Here is a 23112-nt window from a genome sequence, read left to right as displayed (position 1 = left end):
GATTATTGCTGCTACACGTGAGTCTGGTTGAACTGGAGATATTGACAGGAAATGGAAGTGTGAGAAGAAATGCGGAGCAAAATGACCTAAGGTCAGAGAACTATTAAATATCCCCTTGCAACACTCAGGTACTGCTATTCACAAACCAACAAACCGCCTGGTTTTCCTTTTTAAGTTTATTGAATGGTTTAATCTTCTAAACGAGTTCAACAACAGCTAGTACTCTAGCATGATTGTTACAAATAATGAGAATAACTTCACAGAAGCATTTTAAAAAATGTTCTTTAACAATGTCAATGTAGTGAGAGAAAAGACACATGATTTTGACTAGTCTTTGCTTTATTAGTAAGAAAGAATTCAATGTTAAAATATATCAGCAAATCATTTGCTCAGAAGAAATTACTCAAAAATAAATGAAGTTAGCCCTAGCTGGCTTGGCTCAGTGGATAGAGCGTCTGCCTGGGGACTGAAGGGTCACGGGGTTTGATTCGGTCAAGGGCATATGCCTGGATTGCGGGCTTGATCCCCAGTAGGGAGTGTGCAGGAGGCAGCCGATCAATGATTCTCTCTCATCATTGATGTTTCTATCTCTCTCTCCCTCTCCCTTCCTCTCTGAAATCAATAAAAAAATAGTTAAAAAATAATAATAAATGAAGTTACTTAGGTGTATTGGCCTATCTACTAAAGAGCAAGCAAAGGAAAATAGAGGGGGGCACTTTAAGTTTTATGCTCCTCTTTCTATATGAGGAATGGTGTAAGTCCACAAATGTGCTGGTATAAAGAGAGCCAGCTCAAGGCTAAGACAGATAACGTACATTGGAATTATATTGAAATTCAGGTCCTCAACACTGAGCCTTACATAATAATAACTTAGTCAATTTCTTTTCCCATTTGACAAACACAGTTTTCTCATTAGTTTTCTAGGTAAGATAAGGCACTGGAAACTTTTTATGTCTATACTGATGCTCTGTTATAGATAACACATGCCAGTTTTCTTTCTCCATAAAATGAAAACCATTTTAAGAAAGAAATCACCTGAAATATATTGGAAATGAGATAGGAATATATTTTTGGTTGATCCTGGTTGTCAATGTTTTCTTTTGATTCCAATTTTGCAGCAATATGGATAGGAATGCTTATTAGGAAAAAAATTCCAGTGATATAGATAGAGTGATAAATGTTCCCACATAGGGTCAGCAAACTAGGGTTCAGCTAAATCTGATCTGCCTCCTGTTTTTGTATGGCTTTTGAGCTAAGAATATACATATTTTTTACATTTTTTAAATAGTTGGGGAAAGAATCAAAAGAAGAGTATTTTATGACATGTGATAATTACATGCATCTATGAGTAAATTTTTAGTAAATGTGTAGTCTGTGGCTGGTTTTGCACTATAATAGCAGAATTGAGAAGCTGTGATAGACCATATGGCTCACAAAGCCTAAACTATTTATTATCTGATTCTTTATGGAAAAAGTTTGCCAACCCCTGGTCTAGCATCATCCTCAGCTCACTGCTCAATTCTGACGCCCTTGCCTTATAGGTGTGTCAGCTCAGCTCACCAGTACACGTCTAAGGAGAAACACATCTGTTGGCACCCCCTTCTGGATGGCCCCTGAGGTAAGTAGAGGGCATCTATTTCTTGTGTTGAGTGCCTTGATACTATGACTTTTTATGGGAAATTCATATGTTTCACAAAATGTTCAGAAAGAAGAAAATTCTTTATCCTCATTGAACTGTAAGAGTTATTATGGTTTGATGAGTGACAACAGTGCTACTTAATCTCAGAAAAGCAAGATTACAGCTAGCCAATAGGATGCCGTCATGCAATTTAAAAAGGTGCCTCCTCCAGAAAACGTTGCTCTCTCCAAGGGTCGTGGCTTGGACTCATCCAACTTTTATGTAAATTAGAAAATGTCACCTTCCCTGGAGAGATGCAGCCCAGTGACACAGATTTCAGCTCCAAGGGGAAGTACATACAGTGTTCCTGGTAGTTCTTTTGTGGGGTTGTTGTTGTTATTGTTGTTGTTGTTGTTACCAGGTACATAGCAGCTAGTCTTACGTATATTTTTGTTTCCCAGTTAAACCTGGGATTTGGTCCTAATTTAGTTTTGGCATCATCGTGGAACTCTCTGTGAGATGATGCATGCGGAAGTTTGGAGAATCTCCCAGGTAGATAAGGCATACCATGACACACAGGTACAGTTTTGCTTGTTAAGTCAGCATTTAATTCCACAGTACTCTGGCCCGTGCCTGAGAGCAGCCCTCTGGGATTAAGCCAATGGGTTCTTTCTGTAAGAGGACTCAGGCAATCATCTATTTAGAGTTCTTTCCATCTCCATTCTGTCCCCATGGTTGTCTTTCTTCAGTATGTCTGCCTAGGTGACCTCCTACACAGTAACTGGCTCACAGCAGTCTGCTCACCTCTCTTCAATGGCTCCCTATTCTCTATGTCCCTCTCTTTCATACTTGGGTAATGGACAGGCCCATTTTAGAGAAAAAGAAAAACCCTTCAGATTCCAGTGTTTACTTAAATCTTAAATATTTCTTAGATAGGTTTTAAAAAACATAAAACTAAAAATTAAACTCCTAATCACTTATATTTATAGAACTGTAAATCGAAAAGAAAAATGTATTATGAAAAAACGACAAACCCAGAAACATTCAAGTAAGCACCTTTAATTTACTGAGGCATTGTTTTCGGAAACTCAGTTGTCCTTTGCAAAGTGAGTATGTTTCAGAGCCTGACAGCACAGATTATTTTAAGTTATTTTGTCAAACTTACTACCCTGTCCCATGTGGAGACCTTGTCTCACCACCACTTTATTTCAGCTGGGGTGCTCTCTTTGTTCAAATAGGACCTCCTTTGGCCTCTAACTGGTACATCTCTGGCTTGGTGCCAGCTTAACAATAACTGTAAGTGTGGTCACTGAAACTGTGTGGCAAACAGTCACCCAGATGATCTGGAACGTGTTTTTACCACTATCCTCCAGTTATTATTATTAATACAATTATCATTGGAAAAAAACACACAAAACAAAAATTTTCATAGGGATCTTGTGAACCCCACTTTGAGAAACACCACAGTACAAAATCAAAACTCCTTTGGGCAGTGAACAAAGCCCTTCAGTTCCAACCCTTATCTAGCTGTCAGCCTCATCTCAGGTTATTTTTCTCCAACTTACTTGTGCTTAATGACGCAACAGTAGTGAACACCAAGTAATTCTCCAAGTTCATTCTGATATATTATTCCTTTAGGCCCTCTTGTGTATTGTTATATTGTCTGGAGTGGCCCTGAGAACCCTGGAACTTTCTTCCTCAGTTTCAGCTAAAATGCATCTTCCCCCAGGAAACCTTCCCTGATCCCTGGCTGACACTGAGGCTCCTCCTCCTAAATCACCACCGCAGTCTTCACACCTTCCATCAGCACCGTGGCCATCCTATTGGGATTGTTAGCAGGCAGGTCTGCCAACTGGGCTCTACGCTCTGGCAGGGACTTGGGACAGCCAGCGCTCAGTATAGAGCTCGGTACAGAGCAGGAAGGTGCTCATAAGCATCTGTTGGAGGAATAAATCCATTGGTAAAGCAGCCAAAGGAGAGGATGAATTTGGAGGGTTGTTTGAGGATAGCTTTACGACATTGGTATTAGCAAATTTCTCTGTAGATTTTAATTAACTAACTAATTTTTTGTTAATCCTCCCCGAGCATATTTTTCGTTGATTTTTATAGAGTGAATGGAAAGGAGGGGGAGAGACACACAGAGAGAAACATCGATGTGAGAGGAGAAACACATCTACTGGTTGCCTCCTGCATGCGCCCTCCCGGGACTGGGGGTTGAGCCTGCAACCGAGGTATGTGCCCTTGACCAGAAGTGAATCCACGACCCTTCAATCCACAGGCGGACACTTTAACCACGGAGCAAACTGGCTAGGGCTATAGATTTTAATTATTATTAAAGGAAAGCATAACTGAGGCTACACAGCTCAAATTTGGGGTGACATAACCAGGAAGATGGCATTTTTCTTCTAATTCATAGGAAGCTGGTGTTCTCAGAATCACAGGGGGACACAGAGAGGGCTGAACAAATGGGCCTTGCTGGGTTCCTCCCTGTCTACCTAGTTCAGGTTAAACTGTAGTTATCAGTGATGCTATATCTTTTTTCTGGAGCAGGTCGTCTGTCTAAATGCCTTTGAGGCAGTTGGGGGGAAGGTTCAAGTTTCTTTCTGAGTCTTTGGATTTTTAAAAATCAACAGAAATCAATATCCCAAAAGGCATGTTTTGGGGTGGCAAACTCTGCTTCCCTTTGATGTGATGGTATATTGGCCTTACTATGCTTCCACTTCTGCTGTGTGAGTAACTGCTAGTTAGATTAATTATGACAATGCACAAAGGCCACTGCCAGAGGAATGAAACCATTGCAGGCGGCCAGTGCTTCTATGTTGAAAATGCAGCTGAAACATCCTTGATTCTATTTTATTTTTGAGATATTGAACCAAATTATTCTTTTCCCATTCCCATTTCCATTTTTGTTTCACCAGCTGGAGTAACTGCGATATTTAATTCAAATAGTCTGCGCTACAAACCAGGTAGTTAATGGAATGTGACCACACCACAATCAATTGTTGACGAGAGGTCCAAGTGCACAGTTCACTGGGGCAGCTCGAAGCTGCAGCTTGAATGGACTTTCATATGGTTAACATTTTCCACTTATTTCCTCTCACTGCCTCATTTGGATACTACTAAAGATGAAAAATGCTGGGTAAAAGCAGTGTCATCTCAGCAATGTAGGAGGAGAAAAATCCTAGGCGTTGCCCAGGACTTTGTGTGATAATACTTTGAAACAATGCTACGGGGAAATATTGTGTGGCACAGTAAAAGGGTTAATGTAAAAGTCCAGATCAGTACAATTTTTTTTTTAACAAACTGACTATGTCAGTAGCATACTGTGACACAGGAAAGGTTACTTTAAGAGGAAAAGAAAAATGGGCAATGTAGAAACTATATATTGAACAGATTACCTGAACAAAATGACTTACACAATAGGAAATTAAAATTCTCAGGTAAGTGTAGAGATCAGTGATTCCAGAGCTGATCGATTCAGCAGCCCAGTAAACCATCAAAACCCCAGGTTCTTCATTTCCCTGGTGTGGCCTGCAAGCTGCTTGGCGTCAGTTGGTAGGCACTGACTTGGGGCGCTATGACACCGTTGCCTGTGAATATCTGAGGGGCAGTAGTGGCCGAGCGTTCCGACATCCACCATGCAAGAGCCGGGCACAAACACCTGCCGCCTTTCGCTTTTGTGGGGCTGCTCTGATGGCCCGTGGAGAAGTTAAGTGGGTTCCCCTCCTGTCCTGGGGCCGAAGCCTTGCCCAGTCGGTCTTAGTTTCCTAGGCTGCCAGAACTCAGTGGCATAAACTGGTGGCTTAAAGCATCTGGAATTTATTGTTTCAGTTCTGGAGACTAGAAGCCCGACATCAAGGTGTCAGCAGGGCTGTTCCTTCTAAAGTGTCTAGGGTCTTCCTTGCCTCTCCAGCTTCTGGCCGCTTGCTGGCAGTTTCTGGTCTTCTGGGTTGCCACAGCCAGTCTCCAGTGTCTGCCTTCGTGGTCACATGCGCTCTCCCCGTGTCTGTCTTCACACGCCATGCTCTTCTAAGCACACCTGTTGTTTTGGATTAGGGTCCACTCTACTCCAGTATGATGTCATCTTAACTAATTCCATCTGCATCTGCAGCAACCCTGTTTCCAAATAAGTTCATATTCTGACGTACTGGGGGTTTACACTTTAATACATCTTTTTTTTTTTTGAGGACACAATTCAACCCAAAACAACTCTCCAAGTACTTAGCAGCTCTCATTTATAGTAAATAATTCCAATTTCCAAGGTAATCAGCCAGTCACTTGGAACCTCCAGATCTATCTGCATGTTACAGGTGCTCGCTTAGTTGGAGAGCTCAGCCTTTCCTGTCTGTGTTCTCTCTCTCTCTCTCTCTCTCTCTCTCTCTCTCTCTCTCTCTCTCTCTCTGCCTTAGGTGTCTGAGGCATACACAGTTCTTTCTGGATGTACCAAGCATAACAAATTGCCTTCCCACATAGGCCCTCAACACCTTCAGAATTTTGTTCTGTCCTACCTGCTCTCTGGCATTTTTAAAAATTATTATTATCTCCTGAGATGTCTGACCCAGGTTACTTCCCTCAACCTTCTGTGTATGTTGAGCCTCTGGTCTCCCAGCTTGTGACTTTAGCCTGTAACACATATATTCTCTCTCTCTCTCTCTCTCTCTCTTTCTCTCTCTCTCTCTCTGTCTATATCTATCTATATTATACTCACACTCACACAGTCTTTTCATTAGCCATGTTTATTGTCTCTTTTCTCTTCCATTGTCTCCTGACACCCAATTTCTTATAGTAAGTAATATGAATAATAGTGTCTGACATTTGCATGGAACTTTTAATGTTATATTTTAAGTGCTCACACCTACCTGTGGGGATGCAAGTTAGGTGTCATTGCATTGACCTTACACATATGGGATCCAAGGCTCTGCCAAGGGACACTGAGTGGATAAGTGGGTAGTAGTAACGGAAATCTATAGGTTGTAACTCACTGAACTAAGGGATTTTCAAAACAACCCATGCCCATCGACATATTGGTAGTGCTCAGCTAGTATTTGCCATCAGACACATACCAGATAATATCCTGGTCTGTAGCAAAAGGGGATACAAGCTTAATTTATGTTTATATGTATTTTTTTGATGGCAGGGGTTTAAGGGTAGTCGATCCTTTCCCACCATCACACATACATAAGGATTAAACTGAATGTTTGTAAATCACTGGAACCCAAGACAAGGTTAACCAACGTTACCATTATTGTTTTCACTGAGGACATGTGTAGACTATGTTAAAATAACATACCTTTGGAGTCAGACCTGAAAGTTAATTGTATGCACTGGTGTGGCCGTGCTGATTGTTAGAGTCCTGCAGTACTTCTGTTCTGGATGGTAAATGGCTGCTGCCCTGAAGTGTTTCTCAGCCACCAGAGGTACGTGTCTGTTTCCCGGGAACACCCAGACCTTTTCATGGTCCAGTAATTACAGGGGTGATGTCGGCGAGAGGGAACTCGAAGCCCAGTTCCAGCACGGTGAGCCAGCTGATGGTCAGATAGTAGAACACTGTGCCTGCTAAGCAATGGGCAGTGGGAAGGAACTTGCACTTACTAAGGACCCACGAATGCACCAGGAACTGGGAAAGGTGCTTTTACAGTACGTTATTTTACCTTATTCTCACAACAGCTCTCTATAGTAGATTTATTTTCTCCATTTTATCACTGGGGAAAATGAGGCCCAAAGAGGTGTAGGAAACATCGTGCCTAAATTTGCATACCTAGTGAGCACTGGGGCTGTTTCGCTTTTCAGAGAGCCTGAGAATGCAAGTCCCATTTTGCAGATGAAGAAACTGAAACAGGGCGAGGATACTCTCCATGCTACTTCAGGGCAGACTTGGCCCAGAATTCAGGTCCCCCCTGGTCTTGTCCTCTTTTGCTTTCATGTGTTCATATGGGATGTTCAGTATGGAACATGTGTGCTGAGACAGCTCATACAACAAAGACATGCGGAGACGTGGTGCAAGAATACTCTGACATTGGAGTGTGAGACACATCATTAAAAAGACGTGCATGAAGGGACCTATCACCTATAATTTATAGGTTGACTACACTTGCAATCTCACCAATGGGAGAAGCAGCCCATATATTAAGGATCTTGCCATCTTGCGAAACAGCCAAAGGTCTGTTTTTGTATTAGAAAGCAGACTTGTGGATAAAATAAACATTTGCTTTTTTAAAAATTTATTTTTTCATTTTTACTTCCATCTGCTTCTTGTTGCAAACAAGAGCTAATCAGCTGAGCAGAGAAACAGATGTGCTGTGACAGCTCTCTCTGCCTGACAAAGGATCCTTGACAGGGGATGGTTGCCATAACAACCAGCTTACACCAATGCAGGCTTTTTGCAACCACTCTTGCCTTCATTAATTATGGCACTCCTAGTTAAACGATACAATGATGCTATTTTCTTTGGCACTGCCAGGACTAGAGATGACAAATGAGATGTTTTGTGTCAAAGGGCTGAAAAAAGCCATAAAAGACAGAGCTGAAATATTATTGCCATCATTACCATTTTGTTCCCTAAGCTCTAACTATGGGTTGGTTTCCAAATAAGAGTGAGAATTTATTGAGTGCTTACTATGTGCCCAACACTAAGTGCTTTCTGTGAATTAATTCATTTATAATCCTCACAACAACCCTATAAAGTCAGTGCTATTTCTAGTCCAATGTTTTAGATAAATACATCACAGAAAGCACGGTTCTTGTCCTTGGACAAGTTAGTAGGTGATGTCACCATGACTTGAACCCAGAAATTTAGTTTCAAAATCCTCTCTCTTAACCACTATACTAGAGCAACTTATTTGTGACCACCAGTGTACCTGACAAGATGTAAATTGTTTTTCTCCAATTTTTAAATTATTTTAAATTAAGGATTATTCTTTCTAATATGTTGAGGAAAATGTAATATTTCAACATGACGCTAGAAGTCAATGTAATTACTTCTCCAAAGAAGGACCTGGAAAAATAAAATAACACAAATCTTTAGAATAGAATTTAGGAGATTTGGATTTTAGTTTTAGTTCTGACACTTATTTTTAAAAAGTGATATGGCTTTAGTTTTGGTAGAAAAGTTAAGAGAACAAATTTTGGCGTTAGGGAACAACTTGTAGATACCTGCTTACGCCCTAATCCAGGACAAACCTTGTGCACGTTTCTGAATATCTGAGTAGTAAGATGGGAAGAAGTTAAAAGTGGTAGAATGAAAAGGAAAAGGAAAACAGCCTCAAAGGACAAAATGCAATGATGCACTGAAAGTGTTTGGCACAGTGCCATGCTTTAAAAAATGGTGGCACATGTTGCCTGGACCCCACCCCTCCCTACCCTGTTCTCATCTGTAAGAAGATGAGATTGGCTTTGTTTGTCTCTGCCTCCAAGGTCCCATCAGCTTTTCAGAGAACATTTACTGTCTTGGGGGAAACGCCTCTTCCAGCGCTCCCATTCCATGGCTCTGGTGTTGCTCAGGGAAGGAAGGCAGGATCTCCCTCAGCTCCCAGTAAGTGTCAGTGATGACACTGGTGAACCTTTAGGGTCTGTTTTCTTGACTATCTTGGAACCCATCTGCCAGTCATGTCACTGTGAGGCCAGCTTTGGTTGCTCAGGAGATTCAAGTAAGGGGTTTAGACCCTTAGATGATTGGCTGAAAGACCTGTGCGTCTTCCCCCAAGGCATTCAGCTCTGAGATTCCGTAGCCATTTGTGCTCACAGGTTCCCTCCAGTCTCTTATGCTCGCCTCTAAGAAGCAGACCCTGCCTGCATTCCCAGAGTGGTTCTGCTTTCGAGGGCCCTGAAGCACAACCCAGGCGCTTAGTCTCCTGGTGGGTGAAGGGCCCAGGGCAAAGGTGAAATGACTGGGTACAGCCCCAACTTTTAACTTCTGCTCCAGTGATAGCTCCCTTCTTAGCTGGAATTCTGTGGGGCAGTTGAGTCATATGTCATGTGTCAGTGTGGAGGTGGGAGGCTGGCCCTGGAGTGGGTGGTGACATGTCATCACCCTCCTCCTGGTGGAACTAAATATAGGGCTGAAGCTCCCAGATGCGCAGAAGCACGTGAGGCCCTTATATCCCTCCCTGCTCAGTACTAAGCAAGGAGTGTCCAAATAATGGCCTCCTTGAGCATTTGGAACTTTCCAGCGTGTCCTCCCACCCATCTTGCTGTTTCCCCTCTTCATCCATCAAAGAGGAAGAAGCGATGCTATTCCTGCAGGGGCAGAAGTGTTTGCTGAAGGAATGTCAGAGCCAGCCGCGGTTCCTCCTGAGCTCCGAGTCCCAAATTACCTGATGCTTCAGTACCTCCTCTACCCTGCACCGGGCACAGGGGCTCAGGCCCAGAAGAGGGAACCCACACCGAAGCCAAACTCTGCCTCTGACTGAGGGTCACTGGGCTGTCAGAAGAAAGCAAAGGCGGGTGGGCAGTCAGCATTAGGAATGGGAGCCCAGAAGAGCCTTTGGGGTGGGGCAAAGCAGGGGCAGGTGGGGGTGGGCAGGCTAGTATTCACGGTGCTCTGTTATACCCCAGGTTTTTTCCACACCTTCTTTAGTTTTAGGAAGTTAAAGGAAATTACTCACTGATGGGAATGCATGACATTCCCAAGGGCATATCCTGGTTTGCATGGTGACATCAGCTTGAGGGAGGACAGAATCCAGAGACTGCTTGCACATGAAAGGTTATGACCATGTGGGAACATTCAGATATTCTGTTTGATTTGATATTTCCCTTTATAAAAAATGTGTTGTGGAGGAGAGAAACTTTCCCCCTCACTGGTTTCTTCCTGTGGACTCATGCTTCAGTTCTATGACCTGGTAGCTGCGTGACTTAGGACAAGTTCTCTAACCTTTCCGAGTCTGTTTCTTTACCTGGGGTAAAGATACCTGACCTAACAAGCTGTAAAATGAATGGAATTGTAGAACCCCTACTCGTTCTTTCCTTAAATGTACTCTGGGAGAAGTGGGGCACTCGTTGGCAAAGAAAAGGGGCAGCAAGGAAGGGAGAGTGAGGGGACAGAGGAGGTGAGAGGCGGCAGGACTATATCTGCTTAAATGGCGGGTGCTTACGTGCTCATATATGGGAGTTACGTGGCTATGGCTGCTGGAACGTGAAATCTCTTTGGCAGTGGCCCATCATTCTTTGTATTAGAAAAATTCCCAGGATTGATGCAGTAACTATGGAAAACAGTATGGAGGTTCCTAAAAAAAATGAAAAAAATAGAACTTAAGACCTAGCAATTCTACTTCTGGGTATTTATCCGAAGAAATTAAAGAAGATATGTGCATCCCGATGTTCATTGCAGCGCTATTTACAATAGCCAAGATATGTAAGTAACTAAGTGCCATTAGTAAGGTGAATGGATAAAGAAGATGTGGTATATGGATATAATAGAATATTACTCGGCCATAAAAGAGAATGAAATCTGACCATTTGTGACAACATGGATGGACCAAGAGAGAATTTATGCCTGGCATAATAGGTCAGACAGAGAAAGACAAATACCATATGATTTCTCTTATATGTGGAATCTAAAAAACAAAGTAAACAAACAAAATTGAAACAAACTTATAGATCAGAGAACAAACTGATGGCTGCCAGATGGGAGGGGGTTGGGGGACTGGGTGAAAAAGATGAAGGGATGAAGAACTACAAATTGGCAGTTACAAAATAGTCACGAGGATGTAAAGCACAGCCTAGGGAATATAGTCAATATATCGTAATAACTACGTATGAGACCAGGTGGGTACTAGACTTATTGGGGGGGGGGGATTCATTTTGTAAATCATATAAATGTCTAACCACTATGCTGCACACCTGAAACTAATATAATATTGAATGTCAAATGACAAAAACAAAACAACAGAAAAGAACTGAGGAGATGCCTCACTTGGGAGGGTAGTGGTAAACCATTAACCTTGCTCCCGATTTGGCCACATACCAGCTGTATGACTCTAAACAAGTAACTCCTGCCCCCAGGACCTCAGTCTCCTCCTCTGTGAAATAAGGGGTTTAAATTAATGAATTCTAAGGTCCCTTCCAGCATCCATCTCTGGTGGGGAAGCTGCTGGAGCAGGGAGAGCAGTGAGATTATCCTGGGTCTCCAAGCAAATGTGCTCCTTCAGAGTTTTTTTGAGTACGAGGGACAAATATAAACATTTGGGCGCATTGATTTACCATTCACAGGGGAATTCCGTGGACATTGGTCCTGAGTTTGAGAACGAGGCTTACCATATGATTAAGTATAAGTGACATGCTCCCAGGGCTTCAGGGAATTTACATGCAAAAATCAGTGTTGTGTGCTGGCCTCACCCCCAGTTCTCGTCCCGTTCTGCCCTCCACTAACTGTGGTGGGAAGTTGGTGTTGTGGGAGCGTACTCTGTGTTTTTAATTCAAAGCTTGTTTGATTTTTTTAAAGGCATAAGCTGAATGTCAGAATCCTGAGAAAAGTTTGTAGAACACCATATTTTATTTTAATTAGAGACCTTTCTGAATTTCATAACAGTATAATCTAAATTATTTCTGACGATTTCTTAGTATACACCATATAGACTCAATTCTAGCCTTAAGTTGAGTTTTATGAAAGAAACAACGCCCCCCCCCCATTATTTTCAGTTATATTAGTCCACATCCCCTTTGCAAAAACACTCAAACAAATCTCAAATATATCTTCTCTTGAGGTTAGATTTCATCCAAAGGAAGATACTTCATTGGTTTATTCAGTATCTCAGCTTGTAACCTTTAAAGATGTTTGTATGTAAAACTGATGAATAATATTTGCCATTGGAATACTGTATTTATAACTCCAACTCTAATTCCAGAGAAGTTCTATTTTAGAAGTCTTTATCATTAATAACATTTATCAATTATGCTTCATGAATTACATAAACAAAATTAAGAGTCCTATTTGCCTTCCTGCCTTTCAGCCCATCTTATTTGACAGTTTGTGGATTGTATTTTTAGGCTCAAGGTCAGCCAAGGAGTAATAGCTTTAGGTCTATTTGCCTATCCTCTTTTTAAAGCTGAATTTAGCTCTTGACATAATAGCATTTTGACTGTGTACTGAATGAAATTTTAATTTTGGCCTTTGGTTATTTTGGATCACACGATCAATTCTAATAAGGTGAAGAATTAGAACATATAAGGCAAACCTAATTGCATTTTTAATGACATTTTAAAACATTAGTGAAAAATGAAATAGTCTGCATAACAATATTGTTTTTAAGTTTAGTAAATTATTTATTATATGAGCAAAACATATTTTTCCTTATGGTAGATAGTGCTATTATAATATTATTTGCTTGAAAGTATTGATTAAAATCATGTTATTAAAAGAGATTTTATCTCAGTGGTTCTTTGATAATAACTTGATAAATGGCTCCAGTTAAATAACTTGTTAGGGATACCTAGGTTTTCTGATACGAGAGAACATGTGTTGACTTTTTTTTTAAATCCCCTTCACATCCAATCTAATAAAGGTGAGCTTCTCAGATAACAAAGACCTTGAGATGAGGAGAGACTGTTCTCTCAGGCTCATATAAGCCCAGATCTTACTGCAAAAGGTAGAGGATGAATCTCACCCCTATCTTGGTAGCTTTAGCCTAAGCCCTGCCCTTGGTCTAGGCTGAAATGACATTGTAACCATGTGGCATTTCATGGGATCATGGGGGCCTGAGAAAGTGAAAGTACTACCCCTATTAGCCTTATGCTTCCAGTAGGAAAGGATATAGTTCTGAAGGGAATTTCTTTCATTCTTCTTGCATGAATCTCACGGAAACCTAATTTTATAACCAAGACACCACCTTTAACCTGCCAATTTGTTGAAGAATCCCAACAGCCAACAAATGACCCTGGAGGAGGGAAACACACCCTTGAAAGTTAAGGCCAACTTTTCCATACTTATTTACTTTTTCAAGACAAAACCCACAAAGTTTGCTCTTTTTATTATAGAAATAATTCACGCTTTCTGTAGACATTGTAGAAAATGCAAAAAGGTTCAAAGTGGCAAGTAAAAAAATAGATATTACTGATACAGCAATGGCCCATTGTCATCTGCTACTAACATTTTGGTGCCATTTGGGAAGCAACATTGTCATAGACAGTGTGTCAGACAAGGCCCTTGAGAGAGGGTTGCTCAGTTTGCATGGAAAGAAGAGGTGCAGGAAGACTAAATAATTTGCTAAAGTTATCCAGTGAGGGGGTGGCAAAACCAAAACGAAGATGCCTGGCTCTGGGATTTTCTCACAGCAGCCAGAGATGCAAATCTTTATATAGGGAAAGAGCTACTGACAGTTCTTTCTCTGCCTCTCCTAGCTGGTGGCTGAGGAAAGGCCAGCCTGCCTCCACAGAACTCATCTGGCCCTACTTACGGTGGATGAGGAGATGATATGTGCCTAAGCAGTTGTGTTATCAAGTTGCGGGTGCAGTTTCACCTCGTACACTCCTTCGGGAGAGGGGAGGAATGTGCTCCTTCTGTGGGGCAGGAAGGAGGGACTGGGGCAGATTTAGAAAGTTTGGAATTTTGGAACTTGTTATTCTGAAGAAGGCTAAAGAGAACTGCCCTGCAATCAAAGAATGTTGACTGCTACTCTTGGCTCCAAAGACAGTAGAGCTAACCTGTTAATGAAAACTTACTGCCCTCAGTCCCCTCCAGAAAGAAAAGTTTTTGGCAGCCAAGGGGGCACTGATCGACATGTGGGAGGCCCAAGCCCACCTCTGGGTAAAATAGCTATTGGCATGGGTCCTGAAGCTGCTTGTGCACAGGTATTGCTAGTAACAGAGCATTAGTGCTTCTAGTCTGCCTAAACTAAGCAGCAGTGAGTATAAGTGCACCTAGAGAAGCCATATGTTCATATTTTAAGGTAGGAACCTGGGCATGCTCCATTAACCAGCATCCAAACAATTGCTGTCGCTGGAGCTCATCTTCCTTACTGGAGGCATTATCACAGCAACTAGCATCTCTTCATAGACCTTAAGAAGGTCTACAAAATATTGCTAATAAACCCCCTCAAGATTCTAGCTATCTAGTTAATACCCAGAACCATCTACTGTTTACTCTAGCTAATTGCATGGAGAAGTTAGCCTTTCAGTTTGAGATACAACACCAGAATAACTTATTTGGAAATCGTGAAGTCATAGAATATTAGAGCTGAAGGGATAGTAGAGATTATTCATTCCCACCTTGTCACTGTATACATCCAGAAGGTGAGGTCCCTATAACCAAAGAAGGGACTTAGCTAAGGCATCCAGCTGGTAAATAATGGAGTTCAGACTTTTTTATTTGAATCCAAAGATTTTTCAACATAGCTTTTCTGATGAGGACCGCAAGTTGATGTGGACATAATCTTTACCCTGGGTTATGTCTGTTTACTTCAGAGGTCATTTTGATGAGCTCATCAAGGCTCTGGCCCCTCTAAAACAGAAGAAATGATGAGGTTAATGATAGATTAACATCAAAGAGGTAAAATTATTCATTAAAACTCAGAAACAGCCCAGCCAGCATGGCTCAGTGGTTGAGTGTTAACTATGAACCAGGAGGTCACGGCTCGATTCCCATTCAGGGCACATGCCTGGGTTGCAGGTTCGACCCCCTAGTAGGGGCTGTGCAGGAGGCAGCCAATCAATGATTCTCTCTCATCACTGATGTTTCTATCTCTCTCTTTCTCCCTTCCTCTCTGAAGTCAATAAAAAGATATATATATATATATATATATATATATATATATATATATTTAATAACAAACTCAGAAACAGTATAAACCTTACTGATATACCAAAGACTGTTAAAGGTGACTCTGCAGAAGCATGTAGGAGTTTATATGTCTCTGAAACTCACTGAGATCACAAGACAGTATTTTCATCTTGGTGCCATTTGGCCACTAGCGATACACTACAGCAGGACTCAGTCTGTATTTTGATTCATTTACTGCTATGCTTTTAGCCTTTGCAAGGTACACTGAACATTTTTATCAGTCTATATACACATCTTGTGGAACATTCTAGAAAATACATCCTTTTCATATCAACCTCCAACATGCTGTGGACTTGAAATTCAACTTTGGAGAATCTGTACTTTGTGAATTGACATTTACTAGGTTTTCTATTCACCACACTGGATTAAGATAAATATACCAGTTTGTTCAAGTCCTGATATACAACCTGGTATCTACTTCTGGTACTTATATCTGTGTATTAAAACTACCCATTTTGACTAATTATGTTGGCAGCCAACAATGGAAAGTTAAAAATCTACAGAATTCTGAAATGTAAAATACATTTACTGTAATACAAAACTCTAGGTAGTCACTGGAATCATGTCAGTATTTTATTGCTACCCTTTAGTACAGTGGTTCTCAACCTTTTTAATGCCGCGACACTTTAATACCGTTCCTCATGTTGTGGTGACCCCAACCATAAAATTATTTTCGTTGCTACTTCATAACTGTAATTTTGCTACTGTTATGAATCGTAATGTAAATATCTTTGTTTTCCGATGGTCTTAGGCTCTACAGCAGCGGTTCTCAACCTGTGGGTTGGTATTAAAGGGTCGCGGCATTAAAAAGGTTGAGAACCACTGCAGTACATTCTGCTTCTGATCTTTTTTTTTTTTAATTTAATAAATCTTTATTGTTCAGATTATTACAATTGTTCCTCTTTTTTCCCCCAAAGCTCCCCTCTACCCGGTTCCCACCCCACCCTCTGCCCTTACCCCCCCACCCCCACTGTCCTCATCCATGCGTGTACGATTTTTGTCCAGTCTCTTCCCGCACCCCCCACACCCCCTTCCCCCCGAGAATTGTCAGTCCACTCCCTTTCTATGCCCCTGATTCTATTATATTCACCAGTTTATTCTGTTCATCAGATTTTTTTATTCACTTGATTTTTAGATTCACTTGTTGATAGATATGTATTTGTTGTTCATAATTTTTATCTTTACCTTTTTCTTCTTCTTCCTCTTCTTAAAGAATACCTTTCAGCATTTCATATAATACCAGTTTGGTGGTGATGAACTCCTTTAGCTTTTTCTTATCTGTGAAGCTCTCTATCTGACCTTCCATTTTGAATGATAGCTTTGCTGGGTAGAGTAATCTTGGTTGTAGGTTCTTGCTATTCATCACTTTGAATATTTCTTGCCACTCCCTTCTGGCCTGCATAGTTTCTGTTGAGAAATCAGCTGACAGTCGTATGGGTATTCCCTTGTAGGTAACTAACTTTTTCTCTTGCTGCTTTTAATATTCTCTCTTTGTCTTTTGCTCTTGGCATTTTAATTATGATGTGTCTTGGTGTGGTCCTCTTTGGGTTCCTTTTGTTTGGGGTTCTGTGCACTTCCTGGACTTGTAAGTCTATTTCTTTCACCAGGTGGGGGAAGTTTTCAGTCATTATTTCTTCAAATAGGTTTTCAGTATCTTGCTCTCTCTCTTCTTCTGGCACCCCCATAATTCTGATGTTGGTACGCTTGAATTGTCCCAGAGGCTCCTTACACTATCTTCATATTTTTGGATTCTTTTTTCTTTTTGCTTTTCCAGTTGGGTGTTTTTTGCTTCTTTGTATTTCAAATCTTTGACTTGATTCTTGCGATCCCCTAGTCTGCTGTTGGGTCTCTGTATAATATTTTTTATCAGTCAGTGTATGTTTAATTTCTAGTTGGTCCTTTTTCATATCCTCAAGGGTCTCACTAAATTTATCGGCCTTTTCTAGAAAATTCTTGAAAAACCTTATAACCATGGTTTTGAACTCTATATCCAGTCATTTGCTTTCCTCCATTTCTTTCATTTGTGATCTGTTTATTTGTCTCCACATTTTGGCTGCTTCCCTGAGTTGATAGAGTAGCTTTGTGTGCTAGGTGTCCTATAGGGCCCAGTGGCTCAGCCTCCCCAGTTACCTGTGGTGGATACTCTTGGTGCACCTTTTTGTGGGCTGTGTGCACAGTCTTGTTGTAGTTAAGCCTTGATTGTTTTTGGTATCACTGGGAGGAATTGACCTCCAGGCCAATTGGCTGTGAGGATCAGCTGTGTCTACACTGGGAGAACTTCTGTGCTGGAGACACCCTTATGAGACAAGACTTGCAAAAGCCTCTGTGCTCAGCTTGGATGGGGTGGAGTCTCAGGGCAGAGCAGACAGCATTGGTTTCCCATCAGCCCTGCCCTAATAGGCCCCTATGTCTCAGTGTTCCATGGTAATCACTACAAGCACCTCTGAGAGAAAGCCGCCCTCGAGTTCTGCCCACTTCTAGACAATCCAGTTTCTCCCCGAATGAGTCTGGGTCCCCAGAGTCTCACCCAGAACAGGAGTTCAGAGCGGTTGGGAACTTTTGTTTCCCTCCCTCTTGAGAAAGCCAGCCGGGTACTCAGTTGCCAGTCCTCTCCACACGCGTGTCTCAGTACCCCTGCCTTCAGTCGCTCCTGTAAGTCTCAGTGTGCTTTTCTCTTTCCTTCTAGTTGTAGAATTTCCACTCAGCCAGCTTTCCTGTGGTTCTGGATGATGTCTGTTCTGTCTTTTAGTTGTAGTTTTGAAATCGTTGTGCGAGGCAGCAGTTTAGGTGTTTACCTATGCTGCCATCTTGGTTTCTCCTCTCTGCTTCTGATCTTAATGGAATTTTGTTTTTCTTAGTGTATCTACATGTATGTGTGTGGGGGGGGGGGAGAGGGGACACTGAGGCCCTGTTAGCACAAGTGATTTTTTTTCTGTACTTTGATAGGGGTAGAGCTCAGACCCAGTTTGAACTTGTTATACTACCTATCGAACTGACTTCTCCTGACTTTTCTGTTTTTGTAAATGGCACCATTATTCCCCTGGTCATCCAGGATCAAAATATCAGTGTTTCTTGGTGTGTCCCTTCCCCTAAATTCCCATATTAAAGCCTTCTCCAAGTCATGCAACTCTTCCCTTGAAGTCTCTTACACACCTATTTTATCATCTCCATTCATTCCATTGCAACCAACATCATTTATACTCCTCTGACTGAAGCAAAGGCTCAAGGTGAAGGAGAGTATGCACTTGCCTTGGGCATGGCTGCTCTTTGGTGTGGTAGAGGTGAGGTGGACGGGTGTGAGAAGAGAGATATTTTGAGTCTTGGACCTGTGTCCATGCCATCTACAACTATCTCTCTCCATCCCTTTAATATGACTTAGGGAACTTGGGAAACCATTGCCCCACTCTCTCCTTTTCTTAGTGGAGCATCATAACAACTGATTCGGAGAGCTCTTTGAGAGGTCCCCTTCTTGTGGGGGCAAGGGAACCAAAGACCAATCAGTCATCTATCCATTCCTAATTCAGCTTTATTTTACCTAGAGATGAAAATGCTGAGCTAAGGAGGATGAGATCCCTTTTCCCCCTAAAGAAGTCATTGACTTTGGTGTTGGATTGATAGGGAATTCAATTCCAGGGTGTGTTGACCTTCAATGCATCCTCTTAGAGTGCTTCTTTAATTCTCATCACACATGTTTACTCCTGATAAGAACTAATCCTGAAGGAGAGACTCCCTCAGGGAAGACAGAGTTTATGTAATAGAACTCTAAAAAAACCTAGTTAGTTTGGTCAAAATATGAGTGCAGAAGCTGATAATTAGACTGATCCTTGAACATAATCTTCATTATAGCACTTATCCAATTATGATTTGCTGACTTGGCTCTCCTCTGCCTGGGTTCTAATTCTGTCCCTGAGAATGACTAGCAGTGGGCTCTGGGTGAGCTATGGAACTGTGTTATTTATTCTTCAGTTTCTACACCTGCATCTACCTCACAGAATGATTATGAAGATTAAAGTAAGTGTGCATTTAGCTTTCTCTTCCTAGGACCTAATACTATGCCTGTCTCCCAGATACTCAATATGTTATTTCTAAGTTATTTGACTAGTGAAATTTTCTATAAACTTCTTTGGAAGACTGAGCTTAAAGAAATTTTCCGTCACACTACAAAGCTGAGTTTTGGGAAGAGAATTTGGCCAAAGGATACTTTTCTATTTATCAGACTGAGCTGAAGATAGTGTCTATCTGTAAAGAGAAGTTGAAACTGGATAAATGTTTTGAATATTTTATGACAGCACTTGAGAAACCTTAGGCTCTCTCCATTCCCACATTTGGGTGGGTTCTTGGAATTGTCTTCTGTGTTCCATCTAAAGTGGCTGGGAGCTGATTTGAATTTCTTCCTGGAAGTCATGGACTTTGGTAGTAGACACTCTTCATTGTCTTGCTTAACCTACAGTGGTGTCCCTCTAATATCCTTAGCATTTGGAGCCTGTATCATGTATTGGACATGCTAGTATACACTGTCTTAGGACATTTGTAGTTGCCATTTAATTTTTATAGGCTCACTTTACATTTCAGTTGGCCGTAGCTCTTATAGAGGAAGGATTCTTATTTCTCTTTCCCTCACAGGAATGTATTAAAATGGTCAACTATTTGCTGGTTGATATGTCTACAATTATGTTTGTCCCTCACATTTGGAAATGTCATTGATGAAAGGAACAGTGTTGGATAGCCTTTTCTGGAGATCTTTAAAAATAGTGTATTTTCTCACACGATTGGGTGATGGAAGTGAGGCCTTCAGGGGCAATGAAATAGTCTCTACTCCTGAAATAGGGATTATTTGAACTTTAGCTTGAATGCATGTTTGAAAAGAATGGGTTAAAAGTAGGACAAGAGATTCTATGCTAGGATAGTCTATTCAGAGGGTGGGGCTGAGGTCAGACCAAGGATAGGGATACATGGAGAAACATTCTTCAATTCAGAATCCAGAAGGAAGTGTAGAGGGCAATTATGGGAAGAAGGGCATCTGGTCTCAGGCAAGATGGTAGGCACATTTGCTGGTTTTGCAAGTCCAGTTAACTGGGTCTGGCAGAGAGCAGGTGTACTAGTTTCTGTCACTGCCATAACAGTCTCACACACATAGTGGCTCAAAACAACACATATTTATTCTCAAGGTCATTTGGCTAAAATGAAATCTCCATCTGGAAGTCTCGTAGGCATCTCAAACTTAGTATGTCCCCAATGGAGAGCCTGCTTTTCAACCCAAACCTGCTTTTCCTACTGTCTCCCCAACTCATTAAATACCATTTCCATTTCTAAATGGCCCAGGTCAAACACTCTTGCCTCTTCCTCAACTCATCTTTCTTATAAGTCAGCAAATCTGATGGGCTCTACCTTTAAAATTACATAATCAGAATCTGATTATTTCTCACTGCCTCTTAGTTTGGATTCCTGCAAGTAGCACTTTAAACTGGTTTCGATTCTCCTCATGTCCCATTTTCACGTATCCTCTGCACAGCAGCAAGAGCACTCCTGCTAACATGTACGCCAGATCTGTCACTCTGCTCCCCAGTTGGCTCATTTTGCTCAGTCACAGCCAAAGACCTGCTGATGGCCTAGGAGGGTAGGTAGGCCCATCTCGCTGCCCCTCTCCCAGGGCTTATCTATCTCATAAGCTATTTGGACCAGTTCACCATCAGGAACTCAAAGTTTCCTACCTGCCCATAGCCTTGGGCCATCCTTGGTCATGGAGGCAGATTTCAGGTCAGATAGGGGCACCTGTCCCTCCATATCCTCCGGCTCACTCTGCCTTCTCGCACCCCCATTGTGATAGCCACCAGAGTCTCAGTGGAGGGCTTTTTCTGTGTCACTTAAAAAAAAATGATAGAAAGAGATTTCCCTGCAAGGTTCCATTGGGGAACAAAGCGATGACAAGCATTTTCTGGTTCTGCTGTTCTTGTACCCAGTCAGGCCAGTAACTGAAGTGGCAGCTGCTGCTGAAATGCAATCCAGTTGTTGGGGTTTGAAGAGGGGGCAGAACTTCTTAGAAAAAGGAATGGGAGGGAGCGGTTCCTATTGAATGTTAACTACATCCGTCTTCCAATGTTTTTCTGCTCAGTTGGCCACTTCTGGGGATTTTGTGCAGGAGGCAAGCATCCTCGAGAATGAGTGTTCTTTGCTGTTGATTCAGCAGCTGGAATGAGGTGAAGGATGCAGACAAAGCCTTTCCTTAAAGGATGTCAGGGCAGATGCAGTGAGGTATTCACCCTTGTGCCTCCTCTTGCACTGTTCTAGAGGGTTTCAATGCATGCTTATTGAACTGAACTGACATATTTTTAAAGTTAATGACCAATCCCACTTCTAGGATTATATCCCAAGAAACCAGAATCACCAATCAAAAAGGATATATGCACCCCATATGTTTATAGCAGCACAATTTACAATAGTTAGGATTTGGAAACAGCCTAAGTGCCCATCAGCAGATGAGTGGATTAAAAAACTGTAGTACATCTACACAATGGAATAATATGCTGTGGTAAAAAAAAAAAGAATGAATTCTTACCATTTGCAACAGCATGGATGGACCGGGAGAGCATTATGCTAAGTGCAATAAGCCAGTCAGAGAAAGATAAATATCACATGATCTCACTCATTTATGGAATATAATGAACAACATAAACTGATGAACAAAAACAGATCCAGAGACAAAGAAGCATCGATCAGACCATCAAACCTCAGAGGGAAGGCAGGGGAGGGGGTTAAGAGATCAACCAAAGGACTTGTATGCATGCATATAAGCATAACCAGTGGACACAGAAACTAGGGGGTTGAGGGCATGTGCTGGGGGGTGGGAGTGGCCTGGGAGAGGTCAATGGGGGAAAAAGGAGACATATGCAATACTTTAAACAATAAAGAATTTTTTTAAAAAGTTGATGACCATATCAGATGATAAATCAGTCACACACACATAAGGCCTGGAACCCACACATGTTGTTATTACTGGAATTCAATGTTAGCATAGCCAAAGGAACTGAGAAAGGGCTAAGATTGGCCAAGGGCTTTTTAGGACATCTGAGGTGGCAGTGGGGTTGATGTGTTGTGTCCTGCTTTTGTCTGATAGGTTATCGCTTGTGAACAGCAGTATGACTCTTCCTACGATGCTCGCTGTGACGTCTGGTCCTTGGGGATTACAGCGATTGAATTGGGGGATGGAGACCCTCCCCTCTTTGACATGCATCCTGTGAAAACGCTCTTTAAAATTCCAAGGTAGGACACACGATGGCGCTCTTGGCTCATAAGTTTTTTGTGAAAGCGGCTGTTAGCGGGGATAATAGATCATAAACAATTTCTCTCCAAATCTGTGAAAGCCCGATTATAAAATGTACAGTATTTCTTTGTGTGTGTGTGTGTTGGGGGGGGATGGGGTGGGGGGAAGAGGAACAAGGGTAGAGAATGTCCCTGAAAGATAACATATCTCAAGGAATAATGGGACTTTGTTGTAACAATTGCGTGTTTTCAGTACGTACTCTAGTTTTTGAGATGTTCATTTTTGGTGCTTTGCATGAGAGGACTACAAATGCAATATTGGGTTAAGTAATCTAAGTATTGTGTTTTGTTTTTAATTATATAATTATATATGTTGGTTTGTTTTTAATTTGAATCTTTCTCAAGTACTCAGGAAAATTTAGGGATGAATAAAAATGTATATCCTATTTTTGTATTTATTCAG

General features: G+C 41.6%; 1 protein-coding gene across 1 annotated transcript in view; it reads left to right on the top strand.

The window, feature by feature from the left end:
- Nucleotides 1-23112, top strand: part of MYO3B (myosin IIIB) — a gene marked incomplete at its 3' end in the record, with an annotated part of 379148 nt that overhangs the window by 10748 nt on the left and 345288 nt on the right. Inside the window, exons 5-6 of the mRNA XM_080668808.1 lie at nucleotides 1542-1618; nucleotides 22504-22649. Coding sequence (XP_080524934.1) covers nucleotides 1542-1618; nucleotides 22504-22649 — 223 coding nt within the window. The remainder of the gene's footprint in view (nucleotides 1-1541; nucleotides 1619-22503; nucleotides 22650-23112) is intronic.

Source organism: Plecotus auritus (assembly GCF_963455305.1).
Source record: "Plecotus auritus genome assembly, chromosome: 5".
Taxonomy (NCBI): Eukaryota; Metazoa; Chordata; class Mammalia; order Chiroptera; family Vespertilionidae; genus Plecotus; species Plecotus auritus.
This window is presented reverse-complemented; position numbering and strand designations above follow the sequence as displayed.